Genomic DNA, 16,212 nt, shown 5'->3' on the forward strand with positions numbered 1-16,212 from the left:
GACAGGATAAAGCGATCTGAAATATTGTCATGACGAATGAGGAATTATATGTGCTTTACTAATAAACAGCCAATAAGCTAGCTATATATAGAACATGCCAATAGGCAACTGCTGTATTTAATAGTAAGAATAATTCTTTAAAGTCTTACAGATGTATTTTACCATTAAGGAAAATAAACACACGAACATGGGTGATAAAATTATAGTATTCCACATATATTCTCACACTTTTTTTTATTACAGTAATGAGAGTGAGTTTTGTGTGTGTGTGTGTGTGTGTGTGTTTGTGTGTGTGTGTGTGTGTTTGTGTGTATGTGTGTGTGTGTGTGTGTGTGTGTGTGTGTGTGTGTGTGTGTGTGTGTGTGTGTGTGTGTGTGTGTGTGTGTGTGTGTGTGTGTGTGTGTGTGTGTGTGTTTGTGTGTGTGTGTGTGTGTGTGTAAGGCCCTTTCCTGGCCTTCTCTTCCATCACATTTAATTGTAAACCAAAGATAATTATAGTTATTGCTTGCAGCACTTTCTGTACCTCAACCAGTGATGTATGCAAATGACCCATTTCACATCCATTTGTACATATGGGAGAATATTCATCATCATCATCATCATCATCATCATCATCATCATCTCTCTCTCTATTTTTCTCATGGGCAATCCAAACGGTATTGAAATAAAAAAAAACTGCTTTTATAGATCTTATATAATTACATTTTCAAAGATCTTATATAATTAGCTTAAACATAATATTCAACTAATGCTCTGGATCTTTGCCCTGCAGAATAGAGCCACAAACCCACAAACGTTCCCAACACAGACACAGTGAAAAAAAAAGGCTTCTTTTTAAATCTAAAACGTATGTACATGCAATACAGTGTAGTTTCCAGTTGATATGAACACTGATTATGTAAGCAATAATTGACTCAGGGCCGCTGGAGTATTAAAAATACAATGCACACCTGAAGTGTAACAGCCACTTGAATTATTTTTCGAATAATTAAATAAAACCATTTATTCCACTTCTACTACAGTTGCTACCTCTCAAGACATTCACCAAATGATATATTTCATTTATCGATAAATGCTAATAAATGCATTTTTGCTAATGTTTATTTTATGAAATTTTACCTGCTATATGTGGTTAGAAAAAAGCATACAGCTTAAGTGATTGAATAATTAGGTTAGAAAATAATGATAAACATTTTGGAAATGTTTTATAACTATAACTGTTTTATAAAGGTTAATAGCTTAAAGTATTAGATAAGGGGTCAAGAGTCATTATTTCATATTCAATAAATACAGTATGGTATATTTTTCTAATAATGCATTTTATCTTCCTCCAACTTGTTTTAACACACCAATTGATTAAAAATGTATTAGTAAAAATTTCAGAAAAACTATTTAATGTGTTTTGTCTCATCAGCATGGACATACCTCTTAAAAGAACCCATTGAAACAAGTTTGCTCATCACAGCTCCCTCAGCCTCTCCAAAAAACACACCAGTCTGAAAGAAACATGGATAGGGTTAGGGCTAGAATGGGTTGTGTTTAAGCAACTGAGATAAACTTAAAACATGAGCAAAGTCCAGTATTCTGTTCAAATAAGTATTCTATTCCAAGGTTGTTTTTTTTCTTGGCTTTTGGTTCCTCTGGCTTGCTTTGTTGGGGACGCTTAACTTCTAGTGATTATCGTCGAATTGATTCCAGACACCATCTTTGCATTTAATAACAAATTGTTCAATCTCGTCATTATACATCCCTGTCATTGCCTTCTTCTATTTGATACTGTTCAACAATCTGTATTGTTGAAAGTACTACATAAAGGCTGAAGTGATTGAGTGATTCTATTCTAATATATATGTATTACTCTCACACACACACACACACACACTTCAGCTTACTGAATGAAAGTTATCGATTATACGTTTGTTTTTTTATTCATGAATGGTCAAAATCATCGTAAGCTTAAGCTGATCGTAGCTCCATTGGTTTAAATGGCTCCAAAATGTACTTAAGCTTACACTACATTTGGTAAATGCAGGCCATGCCAAACGTAAGACGATTGTCCCTCACCAAAGACAGATCCTCAGCCACAATAATGAATCCGTTGTTGTCAATGAGGTAACAGCTGATTTCCTACATCGGGGAAAGCAACAGAAAAGTTGTACATGTGGTAGAAAACAAACTAAAACATGAACACTTGTGTACTGCAACTAGTGAAAAAAAATGGTACACTCACATCATTGTCACAGCTGATGGAACACTTCCCATCAAGTGCTGCACACTAACAGATACAGAATAAGAAGACTATTACGGCAGCAAACAACATCATGAAAAATACTCACATGCTTTCTTTAGTTCTTGACCTCATGTTCTCACTCCCACGTGCTAAAAACTAAAGCATTAGGACGCTACAGACCTAGGTGTTGATATACAGATAAACTAACAACACCACTGAGAAATACGGCAGATGAAGATGTGATCCGGTTTTGGTGCAAATTGGAATATTTGTATGATGAAAATGTTTCTGTGTTTTATATTGTCATTTGTTAGGAGCGAAAACAAACAAACAATAATGAAATAAAAAATAATGCTGTAAATAAATGATTGTGGAAACCAGTTGCTTTCCCTTGCTCATGGTTCTGATGCCCATAGAGTGAGAACGGGTCATTCTTAAAGTGGCCCTATTCTGGATTTTGACAATGATGAGTTGAAAATGAGACCGATCGACCAATCAACTCAAAAAAATAAATGCATATTATAAGACAATGAAGGTGTTTTTTGACCTTGCATGCATGTGGGGATGCTCAGTCGCTGGGGACTCCCAAAACCAAAATATGAATGTTGCATTAACATAATAGGGGCATTATAATCAGTGTCCAGCAGCACTGTGGTGGGTTTGGCCCACTCCTTCTCACAGAACCGCTGACATTTAAAGGCTTTCAAGCATGAACTGAACATTTCATTTGATGTTGGTCTTTGACTTGGCCATTCCAAAACTTACATTTTCTTGTTTTTCAGCCATTATGAGGTTGACTTGCTTGTATGTTTTGATCAGTGTCATTCTGCATGACCCAACCGTGCTTCAGCTACAGAAGCCCGCTAATATGAAGTTCTTCTCATGAAACCAGACATAACAGAACTTAAATAAAGTTAGCTCACGCACATCATTACTTAATAATCTGATAGACTGTAACATTAGGGTGATGGTTTCAGGCAATGTAGTTTAAAAAGCTATTAGGCAATAAAGTGAAACACCGATTTTTTAAACATGAAATTTAAAATGGTTGAATTGTTGAATGGTTGACATTGTTTATAATGACATGTGTACTACAACGCAAACACGGTTTATGAGGACACTTCCTGTGTCAAAAACAAAACAAAAGACTTTCAAAAATTTAAAAATTTCCAGCTGTTTTCTAGAAGGGGTAGGGTTAGGTAAGGTTTGGTGTAGGGTGATGGAAAATATAGTTTGTGTCCCTTTAAACTGCAAATGCAAGTGTGTGTGTGTGTGTGTGTGTGTGTGTGTGTGTGTGAAATTACCTGTCTGCTGGCAGTCCAGAACTTCCTCTGAAAGAACTCTAGTTTCATCTGAATACCCACAGCTGGTGAAATATTAAAACAAACCATACAAGGATGTCAGTGAAACATCTGACTCTCATGTACTCAAAAGCAAAATTCAAACGATAAGTGGATATAGTTCATTTCTTGATTACGATTGGTTGAACCACTTAGAAGTCATTGTAAAAACAGGCCACTCTAAAAACACTGCATCACTGCAGAGTCTGATAAATATTGCCTGCTAGAAAGATTGATTATTTACTGTCAATACAAATATTGCTCGCAGTAATTACTATACGTAGTAAGCATTTTATGCAAGTGTTATTTACGACTCAGGTCACTGGCTTAAAAACAACTGTTTCCAGAGCTGAGATTAGAAAGTGATTTCTAATTGCGTACTTCCAGGTCCTGTGCCAGCCTTGGCAACTGCCACCGAGATGAATGGGAATGTCAACAGATAGCTTTCTCTAGACAACAGCTGAGCTTGGTGGGCCACGCAAACAAACATGTTTTAAAAAAAGTGCCACATGAAACGGATTGGGCCTACCAATGGATGACTTGTAAGTTGTGTATAAGATATAATAACGGTTTCTGCACGTGAGGAATAGAGGAATAAACGAATGAACTGCATGCAAATAAATGAAGTGTGTAATTAAGGTTATGACTTTAGAAAGCAGACAAGTTCTCGATACGGATCTCTAAAGCCAGCTATGAACTTAAGTTCTTCGTTGTGGAAGAACATTGTCTCTGCATAACATTTTTGGAGCTGGCCAAATAGCCAGAAGCAAAATGAACACAGCTAAGTTTATTCTTAATCCCGGTCATTTTGATTTTGAGCTCATCGGTCGTTCTGTCACACAATATAAATGTTTGGCAAAAGAACATTCCTTTTATATTAGCTCTAAATCATTTCGGTTCTGTCATTTTCATCAAAAAGCGACTGGTGCGCCTGTTCTAAAATGGGCAATGTGTTTTAGACATTATCCAAATGTTTATATTATTTAAAATGTAAATGTAAGACATATAGACAAGGTCAGAACAGTCACAGTCAAAATGTGCCCTCACACACACACACACACACACACACACACACACACACACACACAAACACCAATTTCCACTTGCACAACTAATGCAAATGTCAATGTAACACTAATAGCACAAATGATCTCAGATCTGCCTACAGAGTAATATCTAAAAATACATGGGAGCTCATATCAGACCTATCAAGTGTAGATTTCTGAATGTTGCCAGAAACAGACTGTTAACATAATACAAATGGGACAGAAAAGTCAGTTTGGTAAAGTATGGGAGAGACTTCTACAGAGAATCCTAACTAAAAATCAGTAATTGTCATATTACAGCATCTTGCAGAAAATAAAAAAATAGCGTATCAATAAAGGCCTACAAAAGAGTTGCTTATAGCCTTAGAGAACATTTAAAAAGCTAAGGAATGACAAACATACACACAACAGATATCATAGCACCAAGTGGGGGAAGGTCACTGATTTATGTTTGGATCCTACTGTAAGCTGAAGAACCCTTGCCTGAGATACAGTAGAAATACTGCTAAGACCAGGACATACAGAGCAACATGACAAGAAAATAACAGAATTTAAAGAAAACACAAGAAAAAAAAAACATCATGTGACAAATCTATATTAGTAGAGAAGTGCTGTAGTTTGCCCTGCTGTGATGTTCTGTGCTGGTCCAGACTGGTTAATGCTGGTTAGTGATGCTTTGGTTCTAGTTTATCTGCTGGATCAGCATGGTCTTTCCTGGTTAACCTACCTAAAGAATATTCGAGACACTGGTGATGAGTGATGGATGAGCAAAAAAAAAAAACCTACATAGTATGAAATATGTTGGCGCTACACTTTTAGGCCCACAGCAAAAAATGAGTCCATACTTAAATAACATCTTCAGTTCGGTTGTCTGTTTTTCAGTCTAAACAGTGACTGAACGGAACCGTACCCAGAAATCCTGAAGGGTGTGATAGCATCTTAAGGATGGTGCACACAGCCTAACATTTGGAAATGCAAAGGAGGTCAGTGCTTTCTGAAGGCAGTGTGCATGTGAGCAACACCGCGTGAGCTGGTGAAGGAGCTTCAGGCATGTGCGTGTGTGCGTGTGTGTGTGTGTGTGTGTGTGTGTGTGTGTGTGTGTGTGTGTGTGTGTGTGTGTGTGGAGAGGAGAGAGAAATGCTGGGGCATACTCTGCCAGTTCTCTGCCTGCGGACACTCTGTGATGTCAGAGCAGTTCAACAGAACACTGCGTGTGTGTGTGTGTGTGTGTGTGTGTGTGTGTGTGTGTGTGAGAGAGAGAGAGAGAGAGAGTCAGAGAGTGGCCCTTGACAATGAGACTGTGTTTTTATTGTGTGTGGGTATGTACGAGGCAGTGGATGTAAAGATGATACAGAGCAAAACATGAAGGTATTTGCCTGTATGCACATTTATAGAGAACGAAAGAGAGATAGAAAGAGGCACAGAAGAAGAAAATGACCGTCCAGTAACGCAAGTTCTTATTACTGGGATTGTGAGCTTTAATCTGATCAGACATGCTGGACTAACCCTGGACACGCTGACAGGAGGAACACTCTAGAAACATGGCAGGTGAGTTCAAGCAACAGAAACATACTCAGACATAATCTTTGTGTTTCTGGTCTACTTATCATCAAAAACAATCACTGCTTGACAAACTCTTCAGACACTCTATGTATGCTAAAGAGTTTTTCTTTTAGTTCAGAAGTGTGGCAAGTGCACCAAAGGTGCTTGTGAGTTGAACGCTTTAGATGTAAAATAGTTTGTGCTTTGTCCTATAAAGACATTTCAAGTTAATATTTTGATTTAGTGAATGTTCATGGTTGACTTGGTCGGTTAATGGTCACGTGACATTTGAAATATTATAAACCGATAACAGTTACATTTCAGGGTGTTTACATTCCTTACAAAAAACAACTGACACTACAAGTAACTATAAAAATCTTTCTTCCAAATTCTTTCATTTCAAATATTCAACTATTAACATCTTTGAGCTTTTACTTTGTCAGAATATTGGAGAAACCTCTGTCCACAAGAAAAGCTGTCAGCTATGCGAATGTGAATATAAATAATTTAGTCCAAAATGCACATTAACTGCTTTCTGCATGCCTCTCTGAAACATAATTCATCAATAATAATACACAATACAAACTTAACTATCACAATATGATAAGAACTACGTATATGCATTTCACTTTTATTTTGATAAAAGCGTGCAGCCTCATTTATTTATTTTAAAGGTTACTTTTAATTGAAGTAACTACTATAAAAGCTATATATAGAAGTAGAAGTCAGACAGCATGTGCACTTTAGTAAACGTGAAAAGTAGTGTTATGACGCTTCTCTTTAATTAAAGAGCCATGGAATTTTAGGTGAAATTTAAGCAATTGTTACATATCAAATAGTTATGAATTTGAGTCAGCTGACTTGAAAACATACAAACTGCAGGTAAAACGTCACCTCATGTCTACACACACACACACACACACACACACACACACACACACAAATATTCAATATGGTTGAAAATATGGAGGGAGGACAGCCCTGTTCTCATTAGTCTGACGTTTGTGTCCTTAATTTAGCAGCCCTTCAGGTCAGTGAACAAATTCACTCCAAACACTGCACAAATGTTATTTCTGTACATGGAGGGAAGAAAAATAATAATAAAATTGGTTCTCATTGAACAGTGAGATTTTATGACTAGAGTTGGGAAATTCTTATTTAGTAAAATCCACAAGGACGAATACCGCCATTTATGTGCCGTTAAATAAAAATACTTAGTGATTAGCATTGTAGTAAGTGTCCAGTAAATGACTTTGTAAATGCCACAGCTAAAAGCCAAATATTTATTTTGTAGTCCAATATTTTTCCCACATTGAATTCATTTGACCTCTCCATAACTCTCCAACACAATATATCATTTAAATTCATCCCATGGCATCATTTCTTAATTAAGTGCATGTCCTAAAATCTAATTCTGCAAGTTCTGTCTTTTGCTCTCGAATGGTTTAATTTTTATGAAGAATTGGTTGATGTTTCAGTGACGCATTGATCAAGAAAGTAGCTGCATTTCCATAACCCTTCTAATTGCGCAAACTGAAATTGCAATTAAAAATGAGGCTTTTTTAAGCCTCATCACCACCTGAAAACGCAACTCCATGATATATGACACAATGATGAGAAGCAATTTGAACACTGCTTGCACCCTTCAAGTCTACTGGCAGAAACCAATGCATTCTTGATTGGAATCACCTTAGTTTTCATTTCGAGGTGCTGATGTTTTGAAAAGGATGTAAATCGCTAGCTGTTTTTCTATCTGAAAATATGGCTATAAAAGAAACCAATCATGTCTCCATTTCAGAAAACCTTCACGTGTGTGCTGTATATATCTGCTTTGGGTAATTTCATATTTGTTATGTTAGCATGTCTGTGGATGTACACCAAACACATTAACACATTAACATTCTAATCACTCTGAGAGTTGTCATGACAGATACACACTCTTTAGTTCACCCTCCATAGTGCACAATCCATTTTTGCATTTAAAAATGTCAAATCACTATAAACTTGATAACATGGCTTTATCCCTGAAAATGATGGTGTAATCACTTCCAGGATTATGTCCTCTGCAAAATAGCAAGTATTAATAACAGGAAGCCATTGCTCTGCAAAGGTTAAATATTTTACCCCAATAACCACACATTCTTACAGTCTAAAGCTGTTTAAAGGAACACTTTAACACTTTTTTTGAAATAAGCTCATTCTCCAACTAAGACATTTAGCATAGCTTAGCATAGATCATTGAATCCAATTAGACCAGAAGCATCACATTAGTAATGAGAAAATGTATTTCCTGATTAAATTAATGCCCTGTGAAGCCAAAAATGGATAAACTCTCGCAGCACACATGCCATGCAATAAAGCAATAAACCCGGGATCTGGGAGAATGACCATTTGCTCATCTGCTTCTTCATCCACCCTATGGCACAGGCTACTTAGGACATATTAAGAACTCATGTTACAATACCTCTATAATCTAATTCATAACAATAACCCCTTCATGTTTGGTACTATTTTAAAGGCCTTTGAAGGTGTGATTGGTAAACTGTGTTTTGCTGAGAAGGGGTGTGTTTGGGGTGTTTAGGGTCTTTGAGAATCTCCAGCCAGGTGCAACCCTTTAGCTTTAGGAACTAAAACTCAAAGGTCTTTTATGTTTTTACAACTGAGCTCAAGATTTCTTGGATTGTCTGGTCTGAGTATTTAAAGGAAAGTTGCAAATCAGTCAGGGCCTTTCTGTAGCCATGAATGAGTCCATGGTAAGAAGTCCCAACTTCCCAACATTCCCAATATATTGAAACTCTGGTTATTTTTAAACGCAGTGCTACTGGAATCTACTTGAACACAGTGATCTATGCAAAGCTATGCTAAAAGTGCTGTTTCCAGACATTGAGATTGGCTGAATGGATTCAAAAACTCAACTTAACTAAGTTCTGATGAACAGCTCTGCTATAAACAAATTCACTGGCACCGAAATAAAACTTTCAATTTAATTTCATATTCAACCACTTCCATTTTTTTAATTCAACCTCCTTGTTTTTAAGCTGTTAGATGCATTTTTTTGTTCTCTTGATGCTATTCCTTAAGTTGTTTTGAGATGCACAGAACTAAGCTGTTGGTGTTGATGCTATGGGGAATGACATCATTTACAGGCAGAAGGCAGTCAATGATGTCACACACAGAGTGCCCGTGAGTATAAATATGTGTCTGAATTATACCACTACTCTAAACTGACCGCAATAGACAGAGAATTTGTCTCTATACACAAAGCTACATTTGCATAGACATTTGCATTGCCTGAATTTGTAAATAACAATGAAAAATTTGAAACTGAAATCAAAAATTTGCTATGCCTTCTGAAGAACCCAATTTCACTAAGTGCAGCAGATTTTGGTGCTTGTACAGCAATGCCATTTACATCGTCTATCATTTCCTCTGATATTACAGATTTATCATGTTCAAAGTTAGGTTTAGGTGTAAGGATATCATCTGGATTAAATCAAAGACGTGCATTTCTTCTCACCGCTGGTCCCTCTGAGTTTCAGACTGCAGCTACTTCAAGTTTCTCACTGTTGTTTCAAAGAATAGTACAATGACAAGCATGAAAGTATAACCATCACGTCTCGAGGAACACGCACAGTCAGGCTCAATGGCAAAAGTATAAGCAATGCTTTATATGGCAAGACTGGAGCCCTCAAAGAGGCTGCCTCACTTTGCAAAAGCTATTCTTCACATAAAATCATTTCACATTTGCATAATTGTAATGTGGAAAAGGAAAGATTTGGTCTGGGAAGAACACTTATGGCAATGCATTAGGCATCCAATCATTCCCCACATACGGGGCTGAGAGAAGGAAAGGGCCACTGATCACTGCATCCTTCTGAAAAAAAAATGAAAAAAATGACCTAGGTTAGCATCTACAATGCTGCACTAGAATGGATCATGTTAAGATTCTTGCTAGGACTTTTACAAATTAGATTTTTCTTATTAGCTACAGTTCCCATCACCTGAGTGCCACAAGGCTCCATTCTGGGTCTCATTTCATTTCATTCCCACATGCTCCCTCTTCATTCTATTTTTGAGCACCACACGGCTTTACAATATAATGGAGATGATATATAGCCTAAGCCCCCTTATGAATAAATTTATAGACTTCTCTTTTTGTTTGCTTAAAAGATGAAAATTTCCTACAACTATTGACAGGCGATAACGCCATTTTGATACTTTTAGAGCAGCAAGGTTTTGGAGCAATTTATCTTTTTCTGTCAGATTGTCCTACACAATAAATACATTTAAAGTGTCCTTATAACACATCTTATACACTAATATATACACACACACACACACTCAAATGTTTAACATAACCATACATTTTGTAATAATAAAAATAATGAAAGCAGTTGTATATTTTTACGAATGTACTATATGTTTATGGAGTTAACTGAATTGAAGTTGAATGTACTACTTATCCAACTTTAAATAAATGACCAAATCAGAGGTGTAAAAGGGACAGCACTGTTGGGTCATTTTATGTGACTGGTTCATATCTGATGATAGTGTCATCATAGTCAATGTACTGTTTATCTGAAGCAAAAAAGCAAATGAATCCAGCATTAATTTACTCCCTTTTTCTTATCTCTTCACCAGGTGTGGTCTTTGCATTATCCAGCCTGTTATTATTTCAGACAGTCTCCTCTTGCCCCAAGGAGTGCTCTTGTGATACTCATGCCAAAGTGGTGGACTGCCGAGGACGAGGATTATATGATATACCACGTAAACTTCATCAAGACACCCTGGAGCTCTATCTTCAAAACAACCGTCTACGAGGCTTGAGCTCAATGTCCTTTCGAGAGACACCACAACTTCAAATTCTGGACCTAGCAAACAACTCAATCACAACACTTTCCCCCAGTGCCCTTCTGGGACTTAGAAGCTTAAAGGTCCTCAGTCTGGCCAATAACTCTATTCGGGACGTTGATAGACGGCTTCTGGTTTCAATAAGAAATCTAACCATATTGGACTTGTCCTTTAACACCATAGGGGGTCTGCCTGCAGCTCTTGCTGATAGTTTTCACTTTCTCACCCATCTCTCACTCCATTACAATCGGTTAACTAAGCTGGACCGTATACATCTGGAGGCTCTTGAAATCTTAAAGTTTTGCAGCTGAAGGGCAATCCTGAGATGTGACTGTCATCTGATAGGACTCAAACTATGGTTGGAGACATTTGCCTTCAAAGGTAAAAATAAAAGGTTGAAATGTTTAATCAATTAATCAAACAATAGCTAACACATATAGCACATATATATATATATATATATATATATATATATATATATATATATATATATATATATATATATATATATATTATTTGAGGTAAGTAAATTCCATAATTATGATATGCTTCAAGATATGCATATTTAGATTGCTATTATTATACATTATTACCAAAACCAACAAGTTTAGCATGAGTGTCCAGTCTTGCACTCTACAAGTGTCATTCTTTTCTAGATAGGTGTGAATGAGTTAATAATGTATTTTACAATTGGATTGGCCGACCAACAGTTTTAAAGCAGCTGGCAACTGGGAGCAGATTTGAGCCACACCTGTTAGACGTTCAAGAATATTCTGTCATGATGGATCATGGAACATGTATTTTATTTTATTTTTTGTATTTTATTTTAGTATTTATCTGAACATGGTTTATTTTTAACCCTTATTGCCAGGGAAAAATACTCATTACCCAAATGACATACAAACATTTTTCTCTTCGGTCATTAAAATAAAATATAATAAGCAGAGTACCATATGTATCTATGGTTATGGTATGTACAGATTCTGCCAAATCAGTGTTTATTACCTAATTTCTTTCCTTGACTTTCACCTACTGTCAATATAGCATTATAACAAACAAATCTGCTAAAACTAGCTAGTAGTTTTAGCTTAAAAGTGATTGAAGACCAACCTGGGAACACGAAAAACACGAAAACCTTTTATCTTATGGAGGAGGCGTGGCTGATCCCCTTGCTAGCTATGACACAGTCTTTTGAAGATTGTGATTGGTTGATGCTCCAAAATGGAAATAAAAAAGTGCTGTTACCTTTTCCCGTCCTCTCCGTTGTTCTCTCTCTCACACACACACACACTATGTATAAAGTGAGGATTATATTTCTCTGAAGGTTTACACTACACTGTTACACCAGGGTATTAACAATTTATCCGGGCTATTCTTAAGCTGGCATTTTACAATTTACATTCCCCAGGCAACTAGGACCGCTAGTCCTCTGCTCAGGGTTAAAAGCAAAGTTTTAGAACTTTGATAAATGAAGTAAAAAGCCAACCTCTATGTGTTCACCATTTCAGCTTTGTCATTTTCTCACTTGTTCTTAGGTGGAGTGGTTGACAGTGTCACATGCGTCCAGCCTCATGTCATGCTGGAGCGGGACCTCCGGCACATTCCCTACGAGCTTTTTCACTCCTGCATGATCACCAGCTACAGCTACCTGTTCGCCAACATCCACTACCTGGACAACAAGCATCGTACGCTCAGTGGACAACTCCACCCAAGCCCCAGAGCTCCATCCGGGAGCGATTTCAGCCCCCCAGGAGAATCAATGCTCCCTGAGTGTGAAGCTAAACAGAGATCCCGGCCTGTGAACTACAGACACGCCATTGCCACAGTGGTCATCACTGGAGTGGTTTGTGGAATTGTGTTTTTGATGATGTTGGCAGCAGCTGTCTACGGATGTGCATATGCAGCAATTAATGCCAAGTATCAAAGGGAGCTGAAGAAGAAAGCGAAAGAGGCAGGTTCAGGAGAAGAGCGCAAAAACATTGAAAGAGAGGAGGACAAAGAACCTCTGGAGTGATCAACATCACATGATGCGCATGAAGCACAAATACATATCAGGGATACACTTCAAATGATCCACGTACTGTTGTGTATCTACAAAGTTACTTTCAAGGCAAGTCAGTGTACTTGGCAGCCATATTGGCATTGCCCTTAGGGCAGCTATTTTCTAATTATGCAGATACTTTAAAAACTATTAGAATACTACTATATAATTGTTATTATTATAGCTTAAATTAGGCTAGGAAAAAAATGCATTGTTCAGGCTGGTCAAACAAATGTACATGCATGGTCTAGATGAGCCAACAATTTTGGTGAAGGCCAGTCAAAACTAACAGCCAGTAGTTTTTCAATCAGTTTTGTATTAGTAGTGTTTGTAAATTAGCGATGTGACTCTTTCTTCATGTTACTTGCACCTAGTGCATTATGGGTGCCGAAGTATCCGTAACTTTTTGCTGAAAGGGAACGCCATAACCCTTTTTCTCTGTTTTTTCTAGTCATATAGCAAATAAACAGAAAACAACGCCTTCCTACTGCATAAACAGCCACGTTTTGTAAAAGCTCATCATGCTAGCAGTGAATCATCCCTTTAATTGTCCAAAACAATGCTGCCAAACTGAGGCACGCTCACAACTTATGGGCTACTACAGACTATTTGTCATGCTATCTCATTCATATTTTTAGTTACTTTTTTCAAATGGGGAGGAGAATGATTGTGTAGTTGAGGCACAAACTTTCTGATCAATACTGCAAATGCCCACCAAAACAGTTCTTTCAAGTTTTCATGTTCAACTGAACACACTGAGTAGTGCATTTTTCTATATGTGGTCTGTCTCTGCTCCCTCGTACAGTCTCTGGTAAAATGATAAGACTAAAAACTGAAGGAAGACTCCTACTGATGTTTTCGCTCTTGCAGTTCTACGAATAAAGCAACATCAATTCTCATTGAGCTTTAGTCAGGCCAAAGATCTATGCGAACATATCAAACATATGTGCTTTAATCTATGGTGTTTCACCTGTTTCCCCTCGTTAAACGGAAGGAAAAAAGCTGTGTGAATGTCTGATGCTAATACTGTGCTTCCACTTCCACGCAGAAATGACACAATCACACAGAATTTGCACACAGCACAAGCAATATTTACATACTGACAAACTATACCTTTTGGAAGGGTTTTATTTACAGTCTATTGAACCATTTAAGATAATAAAATATGATAAATTGTGATGAAAAGACGACATCTATCACTAACAGACAGATCCTTGTATCAGTGTCTATTATATAAGCATCCATGTGAATATACAAAATCTGTTTGTATACAGACACAGTGGATTAAGAGATTGAGTTCGAGAAATGAGATGACAAGAAGGAAATAGTGAAACAGATGTCTTCTGATGCAGTATACGAGATTATGTAAACGTGCATATGAAGGGTTGATCTGTCAGAAATGATCTATGTGTATTACGTAACATCAGAGCACACAACTAAGCACTGTATAGTGTATAGTGTATACATGTCCTGTTCTAAAAATCCCAAATTATGACATTTTCTATGATCATAAAGCAGTCTTTAAGATAAAGGTGTTTTAGAAAACACACTGAATATTCATACTATTATAAACACACTAGAAGAGCATTGGAATTAAACTATAGAGAAAAGTGGAACATTCATACACAATGGAACAATTACATTTCGTTTTAATGTAATGCAATGGCTCTCATCAAGCAGAAATCACATTCAAGTTGTGATTATAGGAAGAAATCCTGTAAACTGGCCTTTAAAACACATGAAGGACACACATGCCCTGGTTACACAAGAGCGTTCTGTCATCGGCATGTCAGGCTGCATTAGTGTGTGCTGCAATGCGCTCGTGAAACCGAGCGGTATCACATCTGAAGCAGTGTATGAACAATGTTTTAAAATATATATATATATATATATATATATATATAATTATTCTTTTCAAATCATATCAACCAACACTCACTAAGCCTGAAAGCTCAATTTGTCATATATCTGTGGTATATGTGTATGTGCTTGTATTAACAAATGTTGTTAAATATATGTTCATTAGTGATTAGCATTAAAACATACAGCTGAAAGATGTAAACGATACATCAAATTTAAAACATATAAAATAAAGTGAAATACTGTATAGAACCTGAATTTAGTTTTGTGTATGCTCCAGCAAAACAATGAATCATACGCAGTAGAGGGTAAAAATCTGTCTGTTCTATTTCATTTCTCTGTCAGTTATAACATGAATCATTTGTGCATGAGCGTATGTGTGTGTGTGTGTGTGTGTGTCAGTGTGTGTGTGTCAGTGAGAGTGCTCCTCCAGGCTTATGTTCAAACAGACACTCTAATTTTCTCTCTGTGTTATTATTTTTCCTTTCATCCATTCTACTGTTTGTCTAGTGTCTCTTTTTCCTCACGTGGATTATGTCTATGGTTCTACATCTCACAAACCATCTCGTATACAAACACATCTAGTGCACAAAAACAACAAGAAAAAAAAGGTTTTGTAAAATAAGCAATGATATGCAGGGTTAAAGGGCAAATGCATTACCTGCAGCAATGGGCGACTCTCTCTCATCCAATAGATGAATAGCGCTGCTGGCCAAAACCACAGTTTTATTCTCAGAGCCTGAAACACAGTGATTCAATTCATTTAAAACAAATCTTACACCAGGCAAGCACTTTCTGTTTTAATGTGGAACTGTGTATTTTTTGTGTTCTGCCGTTTTAACATTAACCACGTCAACCAAGTACTGTTTAATATTATTGCAGTGATATCTGTAAGTCTATATTATGTACCATGCGTGTATGTAAATTTATTGTTATCTGGAACACTAATGGATATTTTTAAATGTCTTGTCACTTTACAGTTAACAGTTAACATACAGTACAATACTTCCTTGCTTTAGAAGCATTTAAAAAAGAAAGGGATAGGGATTAGAAGTGAAAAGACAACAACATTTTATTTTAAAGAATCCATTGTGAAAACATAGGGAAAGAGACCTGAATGGGAATTTAATAAAACAAGACATTCAATTCAATTCAGTGCATTCCAGTGAATTTTTCATGCTGCTACCACAAGAGTGCAGTATGTCTTTTAAACAGAAAATGAGGGAACCAAATAATACCAATGATACCAAAATATGATTAAAATACAATTTTTTCCTGACAGACAGTTCATTTGGTGAAATG

General features: G+C 36.7%; 2 protein-coding genes across 2 annotated transcripts in view; one reads left to right on the plus strand and one right to left on the minus strand.

Annotated features, from left to right (window-relative positions):
• cacna2d3a (calcium channel, voltage-dependent, alpha 2/delta subunit 3a) overlaps window positions 1–16,212 on the minus strand; it is a 115,343-nt gene that overhangs the window by 5,476 nt on the left and 93,655 nt on the right. Inside the window, 5 exon segments of the mRNA XM_043233407.1 lie at window positions 1,426–1,496; window positions 2,065–2,127; window positions 2,231–2,275; window positions 3,535–3,596; window positions 15,572–15,649. Coding sequence (XP_043089342.1) covers window positions 1,426–1,496; window positions 2,065–2,127; window positions 2,231–2,275; window positions 3,535–3,596; window positions 15,572–15,649 — 319 coding nt within the window.
• Window positions 5,770–13,534, plus strand: LOC122335516 (leucine-rich repeat and transmembrane domain-containing protein 1). The gene is given in 5 exon segments (XM_043233408.1): window positions 5,770–6,164; window positions 10,800–11,294; window positions 11,297–11,330; window positions 11,332–11,390; window positions 12,545–13,534. Coding segments are annotated over 5 exon segments (1,074 nt in total). The 5' UTR covers window positions 5,770–6,157; the 3' UTR covers window positions 13,024–13,534.

This window comes from Puntigrus tetrazona, unplaced genomic scaffold, assembly GCF_018831695.1.
Source record: "Puntigrus tetrazona isolate hp1 unplaced genomic scaffold, ASM1883169v1 S000000798, whole genome shotgun sequence".
Lineage (NCBI taxonomy): Eukaryota > Metazoa > Chordata > Actinopteri > Cypriniformes > Cyprinidae > Puntigrus > Puntigrus tetrazona.